A 20,420-nucleotide genomic window follows, 5' to 3' on the forward strand; every position below is an offset into this window, starting at 1 on the left:
TTCTCTCTTTCTCTCTCTTTGTGTGCTTTTTTCCTTCTTTTTATGTTTTGAAAACATTCCTATTTCAATCTTTCTTCATCCTTTTGATTTGGTAGCTAGTACATCAAATTCTTGTAGATATTTGTAGTTAACTGCAGATGCATCTACAGGTCTGTATATGTTTAGTACCTATGTTAGAAATCACTTATTGAACTCAGCAGAAATGAAACATACAGAAAATACCCACATTACTTACTGTATGAGCAAGATCTGTTCTGTGGGATCAGAACAAGTAGGATAGTTCACACATAGAAACTGGCCTTTTTCTCCCTCTACAAAGTATTGTAATCTTCATGTCTCGATTATATATAGTAATGAAATAGCTATATTTATACATAAATGACTTTATTAGTGCAATGGCAATTAATTATTGTCTTTAAAGTATAGCTAAAATAATTATGGAAACATGCATCTGTATAAAAACAAAAAGTCATGCATATACTTTTCTACAAAGTTGTATTTTCAAAAATTCTTACAAAGGATAGGAAAAGCTCTTGGTTTATATGTGTGAATCTACCCTAAGTATGGTCTGTATTGTTATGTTCCCACATAGGTGATTCTTACTTAAACCTTTTTAAACTGAATGCACAATTCAGTAAAGTTTTTTCATGCTTCTGAAATTCAGTTTTAAGCAAATCTGAAGCATGCACTAAAAGTTTGTGTTAAGTGAACGAATGCTGTAGATGGTTAAACATTAATATTTTCAAGCAGTGTTATAGAACTAGTGTAGTGATGATTAAATTTTTGAGTCCAATCTGGATTATTTCTGAAACAAAAACAATTTTGCTTGGGTTAATGAATGATTTTTGACAGGCTGTTTAATTACAACTAAAAAGTTTGATCTATTATAGGGTGAATTAGAAAGGGCTGTGTTCACATTTTTACAATAAATAAACTCTTGCAGCTCTACTAAAAAAATAATTTGGCATTACAGCCTGAAGAAAATTGCATTGCTAAAAGCTAATTAACAAATCTGTATATCGTCAGTCTTTATGATTACCCCAATGATTCAGACATTGTGTTGTTTAGTCACTGAATGTTAATTCTTCATTTTTTGTTAGAGGATATTTGACAACTGCTTCCATTTATGTAGAATATTAACTTCAAAGCCTGAAGTCAAATTTAATGGTTCCTTATGAAATATACTTATTTTTTTAATATACTAACATATTAATTAGGATAATGATGGGACGGGGCAAGAAATAGTCTTGTATTCTTATATTGTTAAAACAGCGAATGGGCTTCATCATTATTTTATAGAATAAATTATTGTGTAATTTTTATGATAATGATAGGACTCCTGAACCATTTGATAGTATTTAAACTAAGACCTAGGAGTGAAGTTCATATTTTTGTGCAGGAGAACAGTAACCCAGGTTTGGAATAAATGGCTCTCACAGATACCAATTTATTGCTGTAGACTAATATAAAACATCCATTTTTTCTAATCAGTGTGAAATTTGCAGCCCCTTATTTGCTTTTGCTACTTGTTCTCTATGCTTATGCGGCACTCGTTATTCCCATTTAGTAATGTGCACAGAAACATGAAGCATGCATGGAAAAAAAAATTCTGCTAAATTCACCTATTCTTCCTGTGTAGAATTTCAAGAACTTGTGTATCTATTTATGATAAAGTAACATTGAAGGTAGCAAAATCTAGAATCCCTAATATATCTGAGGCTTTATATAATGTTAACATTCAAAATCCGTCTCAGGTGACATAAACTTACTTGCATGAAAATAAATCAAATCCATGAAATGTATATGGGTATAACTATTTAAAGAGTGTTAGTTGTATTTTTTCCCTATTATTAATGCCTTTTTATGATTTTCAGTTGAGTATATAAATCAATTTCCCCCCCTCAAATGTTATCGTAAAGGATAACTAGAAAAGCCATTTCTTTTTTTGGGGGGGGGGATTGCTTTTTAAAAATATATATTCAATAACAGTTTATAGAAAATAATTTATTAGTATCCATTTGCAACTTGTAGGATCTTATGGTTGGGGATGAAGCAAGTGAGCTGAGATCAATGCTGGAAGTTAATTACCCCATGGAAAATGGCATTGTCCGAAATTGGGATGATATGAAACATCTTTGGGACTACACCTTTGGACCAGAAAAACTCAACATTGATACAAAAAACTGTAAAATACTTCTGACGGAACCTCCTATGAATCCAACGAAGAACAGAGAAAAGATTGTGGAGGTAGGTGTCTTTTTTTCAAAAGTCATGCTATCCAACTTAGAATTATTTTTTCTTAACGGAAAGCATTGCTTACCTTACCTGTTCTTCAGGATAACTTTTATTGAGTTTCGATGAGTAAGAGCCAGACTGACTTTTTAATCCAAGATCAGATTGAATTTATAGTCAGACATTTTTTTAAAAAACCGTAGAAGTAAAATTCCATAGAATGCTTTTTCAGTGAAGCATTAGGTAATCCCCGAGTTATGCTAGTTCACTTAGCGACTGTTTAAAGTTATGACATAGCCCCCCCCCAAGTACTTATGACCCAATCCTGAAGTTATGAATGTTGCACCACCAAGGCCGTCGTTCATCCTTGTGAATGACCATAGAGGCACTGCAACATTTATCCTGCCTATTCCCGCCCCCCACCCAGTAGAGGCTCACTTACCTTTTGAAGATCTAGCGAGCTGTCTCCTTTCCAGCCTCTCTGTTTCTTTGCCGTCTCCCGGCAAGAGTAGAGGGAGAGCAGGATGATTGCATCCATCTCAACTTCTCTGACTCATTGAGGCTGCCTGCCACTTCTGGAGCTATAGCCAGCCTCGGTGAGTCTCCTCCAAAGGCTTCTAGGCTTGGCATGGAAAAGTGTTTGCATGGCAAAGTGAGGCTTTGGAGCAGCAAACTCACATTGCTTCAAGCCTCTCGTTGGCACTTTCTCCCTGGAGACTGGAAACTTCTGGGTGCCCTGATCTCGTGGGACTTCATGCACCCATTCTCTGCAAAAGTTGTGCAACACTATGGCCCCCAGAACTTTCCAGTCTCCATCAGGTCTCTGGACCAAAAGTGTTTGGGCAGCTATGGAGGGCTTGGAAATGCACATTCGATTAATGAATGTATGGGCAAAAGGAGGGAGTGATTACAGTCAAGTTACTTGCTTCACTCCTATGAATCCTTGGGTTACTAATATAATTGGCAGGCTCAATTACACTGGTAACTCGAGGACTAAAAACCACCAGTATTTATTTAAATATAACAATATTTGCATAGTAGTTAGCATAAAATATCATAAAATCAATGGCTTATCCAAAAAATGTCATATTTATTTATTTATTCTTCGCATTTCTAAACCGCCCCCTCTCCCAAAAAGGGACTCGGGGCGGTGTACAGTTCACACAACACATAACAGGTAATAAGTACAATATAAATATAAATATACATATACATATACACATGGAGGAGGTTAAAAAATTAAAAGAACTGTATAGAAGAATAAAATATGGCTCTAAGAGCCCTAAAATCAATTAAGTTTAAAATACTACCCTTAAAATAACCAGTTGAGAGTATACTTCCAGGAGGTAGAAGTTGTAACAATTAAAATTATGCCAGGCCAGCTAATCGAAACAGGTGAGTCTTCAATTTTTGTCGGAAGGAGCGGAAGTCCGTGGTGGTTCTAATGTCGGGGGGGAGGTCATTCCAGAGGGTTGGGCCCATCACAGAGAAGGCCCTATTCCTTGGCGCCGCCCGCTGGCATTGCCTGGTGGACGGCACCTGGAGAAGGCCCTCCCTGTGAGAGCGGATTGGCCGCAGGGATGTATGTGGGAGGATGCGATCCCGCAAGTAACTAGGTCCTGTGCCATGGAGCGCTTTAAAGATAGTAATCAGGACCTTGAAACGCACCCGAAAAACCACAGGCAGCCAGTGCAGCTCGCGCAGGAGTGGTGTTACGTGGGAATATCTAGAACTTCCCATGACAACCCGCGCGGCCGCGTTCTGGACTAGCTGCAGTCTCCGGGCGCGTCCCAAGGGAAGCCCCATGTAGAGAGCATTACAGTAGTCTAGGCGAGACGTCACCACTGTCATAAACAGTAAAGCGTGCAGGACTTTTTCACACAGCTGTAGTATGGGTAGTAAATTAAAAATATTAAATTTGCAGTGATTTTTGTTATCTCTATTGATTCTGGTTTCCATGCATTGGTTAAAGACTAAGAGGTGTGTTGGAAAGAAGTACAATTTAACTTTAATTACTCATTTTACAGAGTTTCAGAAAATAGTCATGCTGAGATTTATCAATTCTAAAGAGAAAGAACTACACATTGATAATAGTTCCTGAATTTGAAACTTAGAGGGAAATGGATTTTAGTGATAAGGTTAAGAGAACTTCTGAAAAATCTTTATAACCAGAACAAATAAAATTATTATCTTGATAAAATCATTTCATTAGCAGAACAAAATGAAATTTTAACTTCTGCAATTATTACCTTGTACCCTTTCCAGAGTTAGTTAATGGGTCAGGAACAGATTTCAAGGTTGAATGCACAGGTTGAATGCTGCGTGGGAGGAGGAGAAAGTCCAATTTGGTGATTATATTTTCGTTTGTCTGATCTTGGATTTTGAGCAATATCCTGAGTTGCTTAAATGACATGAGGAACAAGCACCAAATAACATTTTGATGTACAGTATATTCTGCTCCTGCATCAGTACTCAGGCTGCTACATTTTGTGCTATGTTTTAAACACTTAATGAATGCACCTCTCATTACTGGCGCCAGAAAAAAATGGCTGCTGAATCTGGATCTATTTATGGACCAATTTATCCTTGCCTGATAATATAAAACACACCTCATTCATAAATTGGAATTGTATCATAGTATATTGTATATGTGGCTTAAACCATTTTATTAGAGAACAGTTTTGGTTGGGAATACATAAAACATTGAAGAATTAGAACTTAAATAGATTTAAAACACTGCTTAAAGACAAGAGTCTTCCCTCCATTCTGTTTATGGTTTTATTTATGTATTATGTTTACATCCACCTATATTTCAAGAGCTCAAGTGGTTTACATGGGAATTCATTTTCATTTTGTTCCCCTAGCAATCCTATTCTAACAAGTTGACCACTGCAACACTCTGGCTGTTTCTCTAGAAGAAATCTGTAGATTTAGATCATTAGCTTGAATAGCTCTGCATTAGTCTTATCGAGAGAGTGACAAGTGGAAATGCATTTTGCATCCTTTCTTTCTTTTTCCCCCTTGAGCAGAGCTAAAATGGCAGTGCCTGACAAACTAGACATAATTCAAGATTCTGTCTATAGTGAATCAACATTATGTAGTGAAACCTGGACAAAGATTTAAAGCAAGGGGTTTCTAAAAATTTTAATATTGCAATCTCTTAACATGATAAATGAATTTGTGTGATATTCCTTCATGAATAAAACTAAATGATAAATATTAAAACTGCCTTGTTGACAGATGGGATGCATACATAGGTTTAGCCATTCTCCACACTCAAGTTAGCTTATAGGCTTGCCTAGACAAAGCAAGAACAAGTTCTGAGAGTGCTCTTGCTTTGCCTAAAGAAGTTTGAATAGTTGTAAAATATTCCGCATACTAAACTGGGTTCCATACTACAGTTTACAAACTCCTAGATTAAAATGCTGAACAAGGCTGAGGAAATCAAATTCAGTCTCATATATGAAAACCTAGTGGGTGACTTTAGTTTTCTCTGCTCAGTCTCAATCCTCACGTAGGCTGCCTTCAATTCGTGCAGGAAAGGCAGGCTATAAAGCTAACAAATTAAAACAAATATTTATAAATGAATGGTTTAGTGGAACTAAATATATTCCATTTTGAGTCCACTGCGAATCTTAAAATTTTGTATGAAGTACTATAAGAAGCTTGCATGGGCCCTCTGTTTATCCTGAAAATAAAATCCTCTATCACAACAACTTTAGTAATCTGCAATTGTAACAGTTTTCCACAGAACTCTGTGTGAGTGTGTGTGTGTACAATATATACATACTTTTGCTCCATTATACAAATCAACTGTCTTTCAGTCACAGCCTGATTCTTATTTTTCTAAGTAAAAACATTAATTTATGACAAATCTCATATGACTTGGTACTCTCTCCTCTCTTCTTTAACATTTACACAAAGCTGTAAATCACCCGTAACCATGAGTTGCTATATCATCAATATGCTGATGATACTCAGCTCTACATCTCTACACATGGTTACTATTGTACTGTTTCCTTCACTGGATCTTTGCCCTGTGCTCAATCTTATTCCATTCTATAAAGTTTTCAGAAAGTTTTTTTTTTGAAAATTTTTTTTATTGGTTTTTACAAATGTTTTAAGGAAAAGGGTAAATAGGTATAGAAAATTTTGACAGCTACATCATGCGAAGGTAGAAATCCCCCCAAATCTCACAACTTTTACAAAAAAGAAAAAGAAAACATCAAAATTTGAATAAACATTGGCAGCTTTTGATTTTACATTAAATCAATATATTCAATCATCTTTTGTGTCACTTCCAACAATTACATTATAACAACAATTGCAATAATGTTTCAACCTCATTTTTGTGACCTGAGTCTTTTCACTGTTGCATCCTCCCCCCTGTCTGCTGGCAGAGCCACGGCCCCTCCCTCCTTCGTGTCTTGTGTACTATCCCCTGTTTCGTCTAGGAGGGCACTGTGTTTTTTTAATGAAGGCCTCCGCCTCCACAACTGTGTTAATTCTAATTCTGCTGCCCTCCCAGAAAATCAGCATTCCTTCTGGCAATAACCATCCGAACCAAATTCCTTTATTATATAATTTCTTTGCTAAAGAGGAATATTTCTTCCTCTTATCTCTTACTTTCTTCGGAATTTGTTTAAGAATGGTTATTTCTTTGTCTTTATATTTTAGTGGTCCCACCCTTTGAGCTCCTAAGACCTCATCTCTTGTGGTCTTTCTAAGAAATTTAACATGTATTTCACTTGGAACATTGTGTGTTCTAGCGTATGCTGAGTTGATTCTATAAATCAAATCAATATCCCACCATAGCTGTTGTTTATCTCTTTTAATGTATTCTGCTAAAATTGTGGTCACAATCTCCTTAAGATCTTCATTCTCTGTTTCTGGCAAGTTTTGAAATCTAAGGAAAAAAGACGGCCAGGCAGAACGCCACTCCCGAACCTAGCGGTATCCCGAAGGCGGCAAGCAACGTGAGCGCTCCCCCGCTCCTGCGACTTGGCGCTTTCGGGATAACGCTAGGCCAGTGAGTGGTGCTCTGCCTGGCCAGAGGGGGGGGGTGTCCAGGGGTTTATTTTCGGGGGTGGGCTTATATTTTTGCCCACGTGGAAAATGTGGCAAGCCTTTAGTTTCGGGACAGGTCGTATTTTCGGGGAAACACGGTACCAATTCTATTAATACCCTCTATGAAAAGTGCACTTGTGTATGTTCTGATATAGAAGCTGAATATGTTTCATGTATCTTCTAGACAATAAATTAAGGACTAAATTCATTATAACAATTGCTAAAAATCTTAATTGTTCCCCCTTGTTTTTCCTAGGTGATCAAATTTCACCTACAGGTAGTACTTGACTTACAACCATTTGTTTAGTGACCATTCAAAGTTACAACAATATTGACGTAACTTATGACCGTTTATGACAGTTGCAGTATCCCTCTGTGCATGTGATCAAAATTCGGACGCTTGGCAACTGGCATGTATTTATGATAGTTGCAACGTTCTGGAGTCCTTTTGTGATCTTCTGACAAGCAAAGTTATTGCGGAAGCCAGAATCATTAAAAACTGTGCTGTTAATAGTTGTAAGGATTTACTTAAGAACTGGCAAGAAAGATTGTAAAATGGGGCAAAACTCACTCAACAACTGTCTTGCTTAGCAACAGAAATTTTGGGCTCAATTAAGATTGTAAATAGAGGACTACCTGTATTGCCAACAAGGTTGCTAATTTTTTAATAATAGCCATGATTTGTAAAAATCATTGGGTGCTTCCCTATTGCCTGAGGATTTTTTGTATAATTTTATTATATTGTTAATTTATACCACTTTTTTATATCATCTTTTAAATATTTTAAAATATTGGTAATGGACAGTAAAATAAACAATAACGTAATAAGTTCTATGTGAGACAAAATAAAATTTTAATTTATATATTCAGTAGTTTTTGGCACACTAAAAAGTAAATGAGGAAGAGAATGGCAGAAACTATTTAAGGAAGTTTTCCTTTTCTGTTTTGAGTAATAAATTAAATTCACTTCCTACGAAACTAGGTATTAATTCATATTGAACTTCTCAGACACAAGTATTATGCTTTTTCTTATGTTGCTTTTAGGAAAAGAGTTTACACAGCAACTTATGTTCCATATTCTTCAGGAACAACTTGCAATCATCTTCCATATTTCATAGCTATGTAATTTTCAGTTTTGCAGACAAAAAGCAATGTTTATCTTTTCAGGTGATGTTTGAAACATACCAGTTTTCTGGGGTTTACGTAGCCATTCAAGCAGTTCTTACTCTGTATGCACAAGGTAAGAATAAGTTTTGCTTTGAATTACATGTATCATAAAGAAATATATTTGAGCCAAATCCAAATTACAAAAATTCCTTCACCAGACAGTCTTTCTGGTAATATTTTTGTCATAAGGATATTATTTTACTTGGTCTAGTAAAATGTAAAGCTTATATTTAAAGTGTAAATCCAAGTGCATTATTGTATAAATTCATTTGTGTTTTTTAAATTACTTCATTATTATTTTAGTTGCTGTTTTTATTGTTTCTGCTTTTTTTGTTTTGTTTTTATGAGTATTTGGTTATCATGTACAAATAGATACTGTGTATACATATATACTGTATTTTTCGGACTATAAGATGCAGTAGAGTATAAGACGCACCATGATTTTGAAGAGGTAAATAAAAAAGTAAGTTTTTGCACACTGCAGGCCTCACAAACCCTCTGCACACCTTGTTTTTTGCAGCAAAAAAAAAGCATGCAGAGCTTTGGGAGACTCTTAGAATGCTCCTGGGAGGGGGGGGAGCAAAAAAGAGCAAAAAATAGCCCATTTTTCACAAAAAGGGGGGGGCATGCAGAGGCTTTGGGAGGCTTTTTTTGCTCATTTTTGCCCTCCCCAGCCCCTATGAGCATTTTGCAAGCCTCCCAAACCTTCTGCATGTCCATTTTTGCAAAGGGGGCGGGATTTTGGTAGGCCAAAATCCAGTATTCAATGTATAAGACACACCCAGATTTTCAACCTCTTTTTGTGGGGGGAAAGGGTATGTCTTATACTCCGAAAAATATGGTACATGTGAGTGTGTGTATGTATGCAAATAGAAAGTATCTTAAAAATATTTTAGCATTGTGTTTTGTTCCACAAAAAGGGACAAAGTACAGCAGAATGAGAAAACACAGCAGAACAATAAGACACTAAACTCAGAACCAGATGGTATTACATGCCTAAAAGCTTAAGCAAATAAAAACCCAGTTTTTTTTAAAAAAAAACTTCCTTTCTAGTTTAGTGAGCTCTAAACAGAACATTTTTCTTGTCTGAACTGAATTTGATTTTGCTGCCTTGCTTCCATTTTATTACTGATTATTAATTCATCACTTCACCTGAATCTAATAAGAACTATAGTTCAATCCAATTAATGTACTATTGGCATCTTGCAAATGTTGAAGCCTGAGAGACAAGTATTTTTAGGAAAAACAATAACTGCAAATTATAGCGTTCTATATGAAAAACATCTGTGAACAGTACCTCTTTTTAGAATTGGTTGTGCTAGTAAAAGAGGAACCAGTGAAATAAAGTATCCTGTATTACAGATGATTTTTTCCCAGCAGAATGTTGTAACTAATATAATTTTACTACTAAAATACCACTAATAATTATAAGAAAATTACCAGAGTCACATTCAGCAAACAAGGCAGTTTGGGTTCCAAAATCAAGTTATAAATCAATTTGAAATGATCTCATGAGGATTTTTTTTGTTGCTGTTGCTATTTTTCTTCAGGTTTGCTAACTGGTGTTGTTGTGGATTCTGGAGATGGTGTTACTCACATCTGTCCAGTCTATGAAGGCTTTTCTCTTCCTCATCTCACCAGGAGACTAGATATTGCTGGTAGAGATATTACCAGATATCTCATCAAAGTAAGTTGGAGTTGTTAAATCTGAAAAGAAAAAAATTACCAGTTTTAGTAGGTCTTTGGCTCATTTTATCACAAGCTTACAATGGGGAAGATCAGAAAATCACTCAATGGGGTATTTTTAGCAAGTGTGAAACATTATTCCTAAGGAAGGAATGAACTCTGAGCATTTATTCAGAATACCAGAACATGTTTACTTGCCTAAGGCTTGCTGAATTCCAAGCTACTCTTGCAACTTTAAAGTGATTTACGACAATACTAAGGCAATTATGTAAATAAAAAAATGTCTTACAAAATAGTATAGCAACAATGAAGAAATAAATGAAAGATTACTTCCAGAAGTTCCACTCTTTAAGAAATTTTAACCATGATAAGCTGTTCAAGAAACAGTGCTTTTATTATCAGTAAATGCTGTGCCTTGGATATCACTAGATTTTTAGAGCAAGGCCTCCTTGTCTTGTCTTGAAGGTCCAGGTGTCTGTTGCAGGAGGCATTTATTTCTTTGTTTGCTTATCTGGAGAGAAGACATTCACTGAGATACATGTGAGGTCCCAATCATTTGGGGTTTTAAAACTGGGTCAAGCATATGTGGTGATAAATGCACCTTATGTGCAAGAAAGAGTCTAGGGACATTCTTGAAGAATAGGGGTATATTCTGCATATTGAAGTATTGGCAGATCAGCTTGCATGTTTTCTGTTAAATGTCTGATGAAAATCTCAAATAACAGGCTTGAGTTCAAAATAAAATGTGAGCAACAGCTATCAATCAAGATGCAATATATCTTTGTCACTCTTGCTATAAATGATAAAATTGATTGTCTTTGCTATATAAGATAAAATGTCTCAATCTGAAAGCCTTATTTCAGGACTGCCATTAACTGTCTTACTTCAATACTAGCTACTTTTACTACGAGGGTATGCCTTCAATCATTCTGCTGATTTTGAGACTGTTCGCATGATGAAAGAAAAGCTCTGCTATGTGGGTTACAATATTGAACAGGAACAGAAATTGGCCTTGGAAACTACTGTGTTAGTTGAGTCCTACACGGTGAGTAACACTGTGCATTTGCAGTTTTCCATTATAATACAAAAGTAGACAGCCTGTTATTTTTCACTTCTAATAAACCCTAGTTGACACGGCAAGGGATTTCATGGATAGTACTTTAAGACATCTGGAGCCTCCGTTTAAAACAGTTCAGACATTAATGGTATGTTAGGAGTACGAAGAATAACAAAATTGTACAAAAGGTGATACAAAAATTGGCAGATTTTTGCAATACTTGTTTAGACAAAAATGGAGCAGTGGAAAAAAGAAGTCCTAAAATTGGATGAGATGATTCAACCACTAAGTTTGACATCCAGAATTGCCCTCAAAGTAGACATTATAAATTGGATGTTATCACTGGTAATTGGGATTATCAGTATCATGCTATACAGATAGTGTTAGTTCCCCCACTCCTATTTAAGTGTTCTTCAGGTTGATTGCTTTAATGGAGAGCAAATACAAAAATATGAATGTGTTGTTTTCTTTCCTTTGTACCCTTAAACATTAATCAGATTGGCTACATTATGATATGATGGCTATGACCATGCTCAATTAAATTTTATAAGTTTTAATTTTTTTTTACTTTATTGAAAAATTGTAGGGAGTTGCTAGTAAGGAAAGGTAATTACTGCTTTAGGTAAGCAAATACCTAAAGCAGTAATTGTCCATCAATACTAGTAACCAGTATTTTTTAATAATAATAGTTGTTTAGTAGAATTATAGAATTGAAAAGGAATTGCAAGTCATTTAGTCCAATCCTAAATCCAGGGCAAATCCAGGGCAACCAAGCAGACAAAATAGTCAAACCTTTTACCAATCAGTTAGCCAAGCTGCACAGGAAATAGGAACAAGTAATAATAGGGAACTTTAACTACCCTGATATCAAATGGAAGACAAACTCTGTAGCAAGTGGGGACTTCAAAGAGGTTCCTGATGAGCCTAGCTGACAACTTTTTCATCTAAAAGGTAAAGGAACTAGAGGTTCAGCTACACCGGACTAATTTCTCATTAATAATACGGATGAAATGATAGAAGAGGTTGAAGTTGTGGAAATTTTGGGGGAGAATAACCATGTCCTACTGGAGATAATAAGGACAACTATAAAAAATAGAAATAGGGACACACAACTAAAACAATACTAGCCGATAGCCTGACCCTGCAAGGATGGAATCAGGAAAGCTAAGGCTCAGAACCAATTAAGACTTGCAATGATTGCAAAAATAATTTTAAAAAAGTTTCTTTTTTATGAGAAATAAGAAAAAATAAAGGAAATGATTAGTGTGCTAATGGGAGAAGATGGCAAGGAGATGACAGTAGCAGGGAGAAAAGCAAAACTGCTTAATTCATTCTTTGCATCTGTCATCATGCAAAAGGAAACAATACTTCAACTTATGAGAATCAACACTGTTGAAGACAGTACAAGAATGCAAGTCACAATAGGCAAAAAAAAGGTAATAGAATACCTATCCACTCTAGATGAATTCAGATCTTCAGGACCAGATGGATTGCACCCCAGGTTTTGAAGGAGCAGGCAGACATGACCTCAGAAACACTGAACAAAATCTTTCATTGCTCCTGGGAGCATGAGGGAGCTACCAGAGAACTGAAAAAGAGCTGATGTGGTTCCCATCTTCAAAAGGGGGGAAAGGTGGATTTTGGAAAATACACATCACAGCAGTATCTGGGAAAATCCTGTAAAAGTTATAATCAAGTAGCGGAAACAATCATGGTGATTACTAGAAACCAGCATGGATTTGTTAAAAACAGATCATACTAGACAAACCTTATCACCTTTTTTGACAAAGTGAAAGATTATTAGAGAGGGATCCAACCTAGAATTAAGGAGAACTTTCCTGACAGAACAATCAACAGAATGGCTTGCCTCCAGAAATTGAGGGTGCTCCATCACTGGAGGTTTTAAAGAGAAGATTGGACTACCATTTTTCCAGAAGGGTATAACGACTAGAAGATCTCCAAGGTCCCTTCCAATCCTGATATTCTATATTCTAAATTACTGGTGATAATCACATTTTATAATTTCTTAGGTTAACTTTATGCTATGTGAAGAAGTTATTCCCTTTGTCTGGTTTAAGTCTTCTGGTCAGCTTCCCTCTGTATTCATATTGTCTATACTGTGTGTGGTTTAATACTGCTCTGTTATGTCCCCATTTATTTGCATTTTAGTTTAAAAAGTACCAAACTTTTTACCCCTTTCTAGAAGAGAAGGAGGTTCCTTTTGCCCATCCTCTTTTATACTTTTTCCAGCTATCTATATAACAATATATAGATAAGGAAGCCCGTTTGTTATAGTGCAGCGATGGTTAACCTTTTTTGGCTCACGTGCCATAGGTGGGGGGAGCGCAGGGGGCTTTATAGGAGCAGGGGAGGGCAAAAACAGCTTCCCCTGCCCCCCTGGAAGCCCTCCGGAGGCTTCAGGGACCTCTGGAGCAGTCAAAACGACCCTCCAAGCAAACAGGAAGTAACTTCCGGTTTGCTCGGAGGGTTGTTTTAAGCGCTCCGAAGGCTTCAGGGACCTTCAAGAGGCTTCCCTGAAGCCTCTGGAGCAGTCAAAACGACCCTCCAAGCAAACAGGAAGTAACTTCCGGTTTGCTCGGAGGGTTGTTTTAAGCGCTCCGAAGGCTTCAGGGACCTTCAAGAGGCTTCCCTGAAGCCTCTGGAGCAGTCAAAACGACCCTCCAAGCAAACAGGAAGTCCGTTCCTGAACTTCCGGTTTGCCCGTAGGGCCATTTTTTTTGCGCTCCGGAGGCTTCAGGGAAGCTCATGAAGCCTCCAGAGGGCCTTGGGGGGGGGGGGGGCTCTTTTCTCCCTATAAAGCCTCTGGAGCTTGGGGAGGCGAAAAATGGCTTTAAAAAAGGGTGAACCCAGCTGGCCAGCGCGCACATGCGCGCTGGCAGCTAACACGGCAGCCCCTCGCATGCCCTGACAAATGGCTCTGGGTGCCACCTGTGGCACGCGTGCCATAGGTTCGGCATCACTGGTATAGTGGTTAAGTTACCAGGCTAGAAAATAAGAGACCATGAATTCTAGCCCTGTCTTAGGCATTTGAAGGCATCTGGGTGACCTTGGGCCAACCAAGCACTCTTAGCTCTAAGAAGCAGACAATGGCAAACCACTTCTATAACATTTACACAGTTGGGAATAAGTGAAATAGTACTAATAGTGAGAATTACTTTGACAGTGACAATTAACACTACAGAGGATAGGGCAGATATCTTGCATAAATTATATATTAATGTATTTTTTAAAATGGAATTAATGAATCTTCCTTCCATTGAGGACCTATATACTGCATGAGTCAAAAAGAGGGCCATGAAAATATCTACAAACCCCTCACATCCTGGATATAAATTGTTTCAACTTCTACCGTCAAAATGACGCTATAGGGCAGTGATGGCGAACCTATGGCACGCGTGCCACAAGTGGCACACGGAGCCATTTGTCAGGGCACGCGAGGCGCTGCCCTGTCAGCTGGCCAGCGCGCATGTGCGCGCTGGCAAGCTGAGTTCACCTTTTTAAAAGCTATTTTTCATCTTCCCCAGGCTCCAGAGGCTTTATAGGAGCCTGGGGAGGGCGAAAAGAGCCTCCCCTGCCCCCCTGGAGGCTTCAGGGACCGTCGGGAGGCTTGCCTGAAGCCTTCGGAACGCTTAAAACCACCCTCCGAGCAAACCGGAAGTGACTTCTGGGTTGCTCGGAGGGTCGTTTTAAGCGTTCCGAAGGCTTCAGGGACCGTCCGGGGGCTTCCCTGAAGCCTTTGGAGCGCTTAAAACCACCCTCCGAGCAAACCAGAAGTGACTTCCGGGTTGCTCGGAGGGTCGTTTTAAGCGTTCCAAAGGCTTCAGGGACCGTCTGGAGGCTTCCCTGACGCCTTCGGAGTGCTTAAAACCACCCTCCGAGCAAACCGGAAGTCACTTCCGGGTTGCTAGGAGGGTCGTTTTAAGCGTTCCGAAGGCTTCAGGGACCGTCCGGAGGCTTCCCTGACACCTTCGGAGCGCTTAAAACGACCCTCCGAGCAACCCGGAAGTCACTTCCGGTTTGCTCGGAGGGTGGTTTTAAGCGCTCCGAAGGCTTTAGGGAAGCCTCCGGATGGTCCTTGAAGCCTCCTGGGGGGGGGGGAGGCTCTTTCCGCCCTCCCCAGGCTCCTATAAAGCCTCTGAAGCCTGGGTGAAAAAAGCATGTAAAAATGGGGGGGTCGCGCATTGTGCGCTCATGTGCACTGGGGGGGGTCGTGCGTTGCATTATGGGTGCGGCACGCCCGCACACGACCCCCCTGTGCTCCCGCCACTTGTGGCACGCGAGCCAAAAAAGATTTGCCATCGCTGCTATAGGACACTGAACACCAAAACAATCAGACACAAGGACAGTTTTTTTCTGAATGCCATCACGCTGCTTAACAACTAATTCCCACAACACTGGCAATAATTTAAAATGTATTACTATTATTCTTATCTTCCTTCCTAGTATCTATCTCTCCCCACTTATGACTATAACTATGCAGCTCGTATCTTTCAATTTATATTGTTTTTTTTGTGTTTCCTAGTACGATTTGATAGCTTATTAGTAGCCTTGTCTATCACTAAGTGTTGTATCTTATGATTCTTGATGAATGTATTTTATTCTCCTTATGTACACTGAGAGTATATACACCAAAGACAAATTCCTTGTGTGTCCAATCACACTTGGCCAGTAAAGAATTCTACTCTATAGATCAGTAAAGAAAACACTGAAGTTGGAAATGTTCTTTTTTCCCTCAACTTTTAAAATTTTATTGGCAAAGACGAAGAGGCTCCAGTAATGAAAGATATACAGTATATTTGTTTTAATTGTTATTAAACATTTTTAAAGTTTTCCTTTAAAAGAAGAGTTATGGCATTCATAAGCAAAATCAAGTTTGTAGCAAAAAGAGTGTGATCCAAGTTATACAACTAGTAAGAGAAATTTCTCCAGCAAGCTTTTGACCTAGTTTAGTCTAGGAGAAATAGTGATAATAGAGCTATTTCAGACTGTCTCTATTTTACAGCTCCCAGATGGCAGAATTATTAAAGTTGGAGGTGAGCGATTTGAGGCACCTGAGGCCCTATTCCAGCCTCACTTAATCAATGTGGAAGGAGTTGGTGTTGCTGAGCTGCTGTTCAACACCATCCAAGCTGCTGATATTGATACCAGGTATGAGTTGGAAGTTGTAGTTGTTACACTATATCACAGGTTTTTAAAAACACACATACACAGGAACCATTTAATGGGAGAAAAGACACGTCCTGATTTGTAGCTCTACTTGGATGTGGAAATTCTTTTTAAAAAATGTTCACGGATTGTAAGCAAATGGTAATATGTGTGCTATTTATCAATGTTACAGAGAGAATATTGAAGTGGGGCAGATATGGCTATTAGTGGATTTATTTTTCTTTTTATGGCACCTCAGAACTTGATTTAGCTAGTGAGGTAGAAGTGCTTCTTGCTAAAACTGAAAGAGGAAGGTAGGAAGGTAGGTAGGTAAGTATGTAGGTCTAGGAACAAAAGGCAGTGCAAGCCACATATATTTGAGCAGTAGCATTGGGAAAATAAATCTGTAAACCATAAGTGTGACACACATTAGGGGGCAGAATAACACCCAGAATAATTTACAATCCAGGCCAATCCTGGAACCAGATTAGTTTCACTAGCAAGTTAAAACAACAAAGATCTATAGAGAGCGTAGACATCAATTGATGCCAACTGTAAGAACTCTGCAGCCAAAGCACATATTGTCTGTTAAATCTGAGGTCCATTAAATTGAGGATTAACTGTATATGTACTGTATGCATGTATGTTAAGTTCTTGTCTACATCAACATCCATGGCAATAGTTTTACTCGACAACTATATATTGATTTGAATTGTTTTTATGATGCATACCACTCAGAATAATTTGTTGACATGGAGGGGGGTGTTGCTATATAAATCAAATAAATTAAATATAGTGTATATACTTCGATGTACCAGATTTGTTTGATGTACCTTCATTGTTTATACTGTGAGGTATCTGTTCTGTCTCTAGATCTGAATTTTATAAGCACATTGTATTATCTGGAGGCTCCACAATGTACCCTGGCCTACCATCTCGCCTAGAACGTGAACTGAAGCAGCTATATCTGGAGCGAGTTCTGAAAGGTGATGTGGAAAAACTTTCAGTAAGTACTTGCCCATCAAATAATTCTTGATTACAACATACACAAGCTGGCCACTAGAGGGAGCAAGATGGTCACTAATATAGCAGACAGCCTGAATTAAGTTTGAGTTTTGAATAAGTTAGCTTTGAATAGAGATTATTAAAATTCCACATAAGATAATTATGTATTGTTAACTACTTTGGATTATACTAGATTTTGAAGATTAGTATATGATCTAATGATAAGATTTGATACGATCTTTAAATGTAACTACTTTATTAGAACTATATTTATTCTTTTTCCTCTTCATAGCATCATTTGACATTTATTTTCATGAATCTTTTAACGGTTCATAGGACAGCATTGTGTGTCTTAAAATAACATTTCAGTTTATTAACTAATATTTTCCTTTTGGACTTTGGAACAATGTTGCCTTTAGGGATTGATCAGGACATAAGTATCTTTTGTTTCAGAAAAATCTCTTTGTTATAATATCCTGTAGCTCATGAGTTCCCCAACATTTCCGGCTTTGTGGATTGGTCGGGGGGGGGGGAATGGTGCGTGCATGCGAGTGTAATTCCATTTGCATGAGCAGCATGCATGCACGCCTGCCACTCACTTAAATGGAACCCGCTGCTCACGCAAGTGAGGATACCCGTGCATGTGTCAGCAGTTTCTGCGGCCCGGTTGCAAACCCCTCATGGCCCACTAGTGAACCATGGCCCACAGGTTGGGGACCCCTGCTGTAGCTTATAAAATCTACATAATTAAAAAATACCTATCATTTCACTTGCCATCTAGGCAGTATGCTTCTGCTTTATAGGATCTACTTTCATTTCTTTATTAGAACCGTGCGTAGTTCCAGCCTTAATACTTGGGAAGAAGTGTATGTGTGTGTACATACCCAAAAGATATGTGTAGATGTAGATATAGAAATGGATATATTTTGATCTATGTTCTTAATGTACCAAATCTTTGGGATGAGATCTAGTTGTGGTCTGTAACTGGGGAAACCACAACTATCAAAGGAACAGATATCTTTTGCCCTTTCAGTACTCCACTTCTGTCCATATAGGGTGGTGGAATCATCAAGAGTAGATTGCTGTTGCAGAGGGAACAAAGGCTAGAAAATCCTGTTGCATAAGTAGAAGTCAGCTTGTACAACATTACATAGTTCACTTTACCCTAAAGAGAACATTTTATTAAAAATCACCGAAATAAGAATGGATTGATGATTTTAAAAAAAACCTCCAGGTAATTTATATGATAATAAAAGAATATTCCAGTATTTATTTATTTATTTATTTACATAGCTTAATATATAGTGGACTTAATAGGGCCATTATATTTGTGTTGTTAGGAGAATGTGTGTATTGAGTACAGTACACATTGATCCAAATGTATAAAAGTGGAAACTGCTTGAAACTCCACTTTGTCCCATAGTACTTAGACTATTTTGTAATTCTATTCTATTTTCAATATTCTCTAAACTAAGGCATCTTATATAAATGTTTTTAATTAACATTTAAGAACATAAACTCATTATCCACTTAACCAAAAAGTAATTTAAATCTATCATCATTGTCATCATACTTTGGAAATTTTGCCCCTCAAACTTCAGTAATACTGTGTGTCTTTTTTTTCCTGTAAGAAATTTAAGATTCGAATTGAAGATCCACCTCGTCGAAAGCACATGGTGTTCCTTGGTGGTGCAGTTCTTGCAGACATCATGAAGGACAAAGACAACTTTTGGATGACCAGACAAGAATATCAAGAGAAGGGAGTGCGTGTGCTTGAGAAACTTGGTGTGACTGTTCGATAAACTCAGAGGCTTTTCCCATCACTGCTTTGTTGTTGTCATTCCTTTATTACCAATCTTTGAAGTCATTCAGCTACACAAAGTGGAAAGGCCTGTTACTATCCTTAGACTCAAAGGCTAGGTTTCGTTCTGCTCCTTTTTGTTAGATATTTGATAATGTGGCTATATTTAACTACTTAATTGGACCACTTCTTTGCATACAAAACAAGGCCAAGACCAGCCTGCTTACTGCATTGTTTCCTTCCCAGTGAGCAGTTGGATAATTCCAATAAACTTTTCCCCCCTTTGCTTTATTGCTGTAATGCTGTCAGCTTTTGTCCATAAGCTGATCATGGATCAAATACTTTTTATTAGTATAAGGACTCAAAAAACAGTAGTTCTCGACTATCATGTGATTGTAGTGATTTATTTTTGATTCTTTTGATTCTGCCTTCATCCTTATTTGCTGTTTGGTGACATTATTTCTTACATAGAAATTCTGAAATTAAGTCAAATTACCAGCATCCTTTTTTTAAAAACAATTATCCCAGAACATTTTTAAACTTAAGTAGCATGATAAGTGGCTATGAACAGATGAATCAGGCAATAAAAGTCAAGGAAAAAACTCAATTATACCTTCTTTTAAAAGCCACTAATTTGATTGGCTGTTGCTACAAATTAGTTATCCAAACTTCTTGCATTTTTCTCTTGGAAGTGTATTTTCCTATCCTGAGCAGTAGGAAATCTTTTTGTGTTCGTGAATACATACAATAGGTTCTCCTCCGCAACCTCCTTGTTGTTTTGATACCATTTCTTCTTTCTTTGCTATTGGGCATAAAGGGTTACTGGTTTTTTTTTAATGGGCAAAATTAGAATGTCATCTGGGACTGGATTTCCTGGATATTATCTATTATAAGTAATATGTTTTAAAAAAAAGTCTGTAAACTTGAATTATTGGTACATTACAAAAAAATGGAATTGTATTAAATTTTGAACACAGTAAAAAAAAACGATGCCAAGTAATTCTTGCAAAAAAAAAGTTATATGACTATTAAATGTTACTTAAAATCATCCACATATTTATACATGGAAATGTCCGTAGGTTATTAAAAAAAAGAATCTTGAATTTGTGGCAATTTGTTGGGGGGCAGGGAATCTCAGTATAGGTTTTTTGTTTGTCTGGTAAATATTCAGTTCAATCCTGACTGGGGAAAAGAGAAATAAACCAAGTATTTGAAATACTGTGTCATTTCAGGCAAACA

The 20,420-nt window shown here is 37.4% G+C and overlaps 1 protein-coding gene across 1 annotated transcript in view; it reads left to right on the forward strand.

Annotated features, from left to right (window-relative positions):
• Positions 1-20,168, forward strand: part of ACTR2 (actin related protein 2) — a 32,516-nt gene extending 12,348 nt beyond the window's left edge. The window contains exons 3-9 of the mRNA XM_081940242.1: positions 2,032-2,247; positions 8,467-8,539; positions 10,017-10,153; positions 11,048-11,197; positions 16,233-16,378; positions 17,249-17,381; positions 19,012-20,168. Coding sequence (XP_081796368.1) covers positions 2,032-2,247; positions 8,467-8,539; positions 10,017-10,153; positions 11,048-11,197; positions 16,233-16,378; positions 17,249-17,381; positions 19,012-19,182 — 1,026 coding nt within the window. The 3' untranslated portion in view covers positions 19,183-20,168. The remainder of the gene's footprint in view (positions 1-2,031; positions 2,248-8,466; positions 8,540-10,016; positions 10,154-11,047; positions 11,198-16,232; positions 16,379-17,248; positions 17,382-19,011) is intronic.
• The last annotated feature ends 252 nt before the right edge of the window (positions 20,169-20,420 follow it).

This window comes from Natrix helvetica (genome assembly GCF_964273705.1).
Source record: "Natrix helvetica genome assembly, chromosome: 2".
NCBI lineage: Eukaryota > Metazoa > Chordata > Lepidosauria > Squamata > Natricidae > Natrix > Natrix helvetica.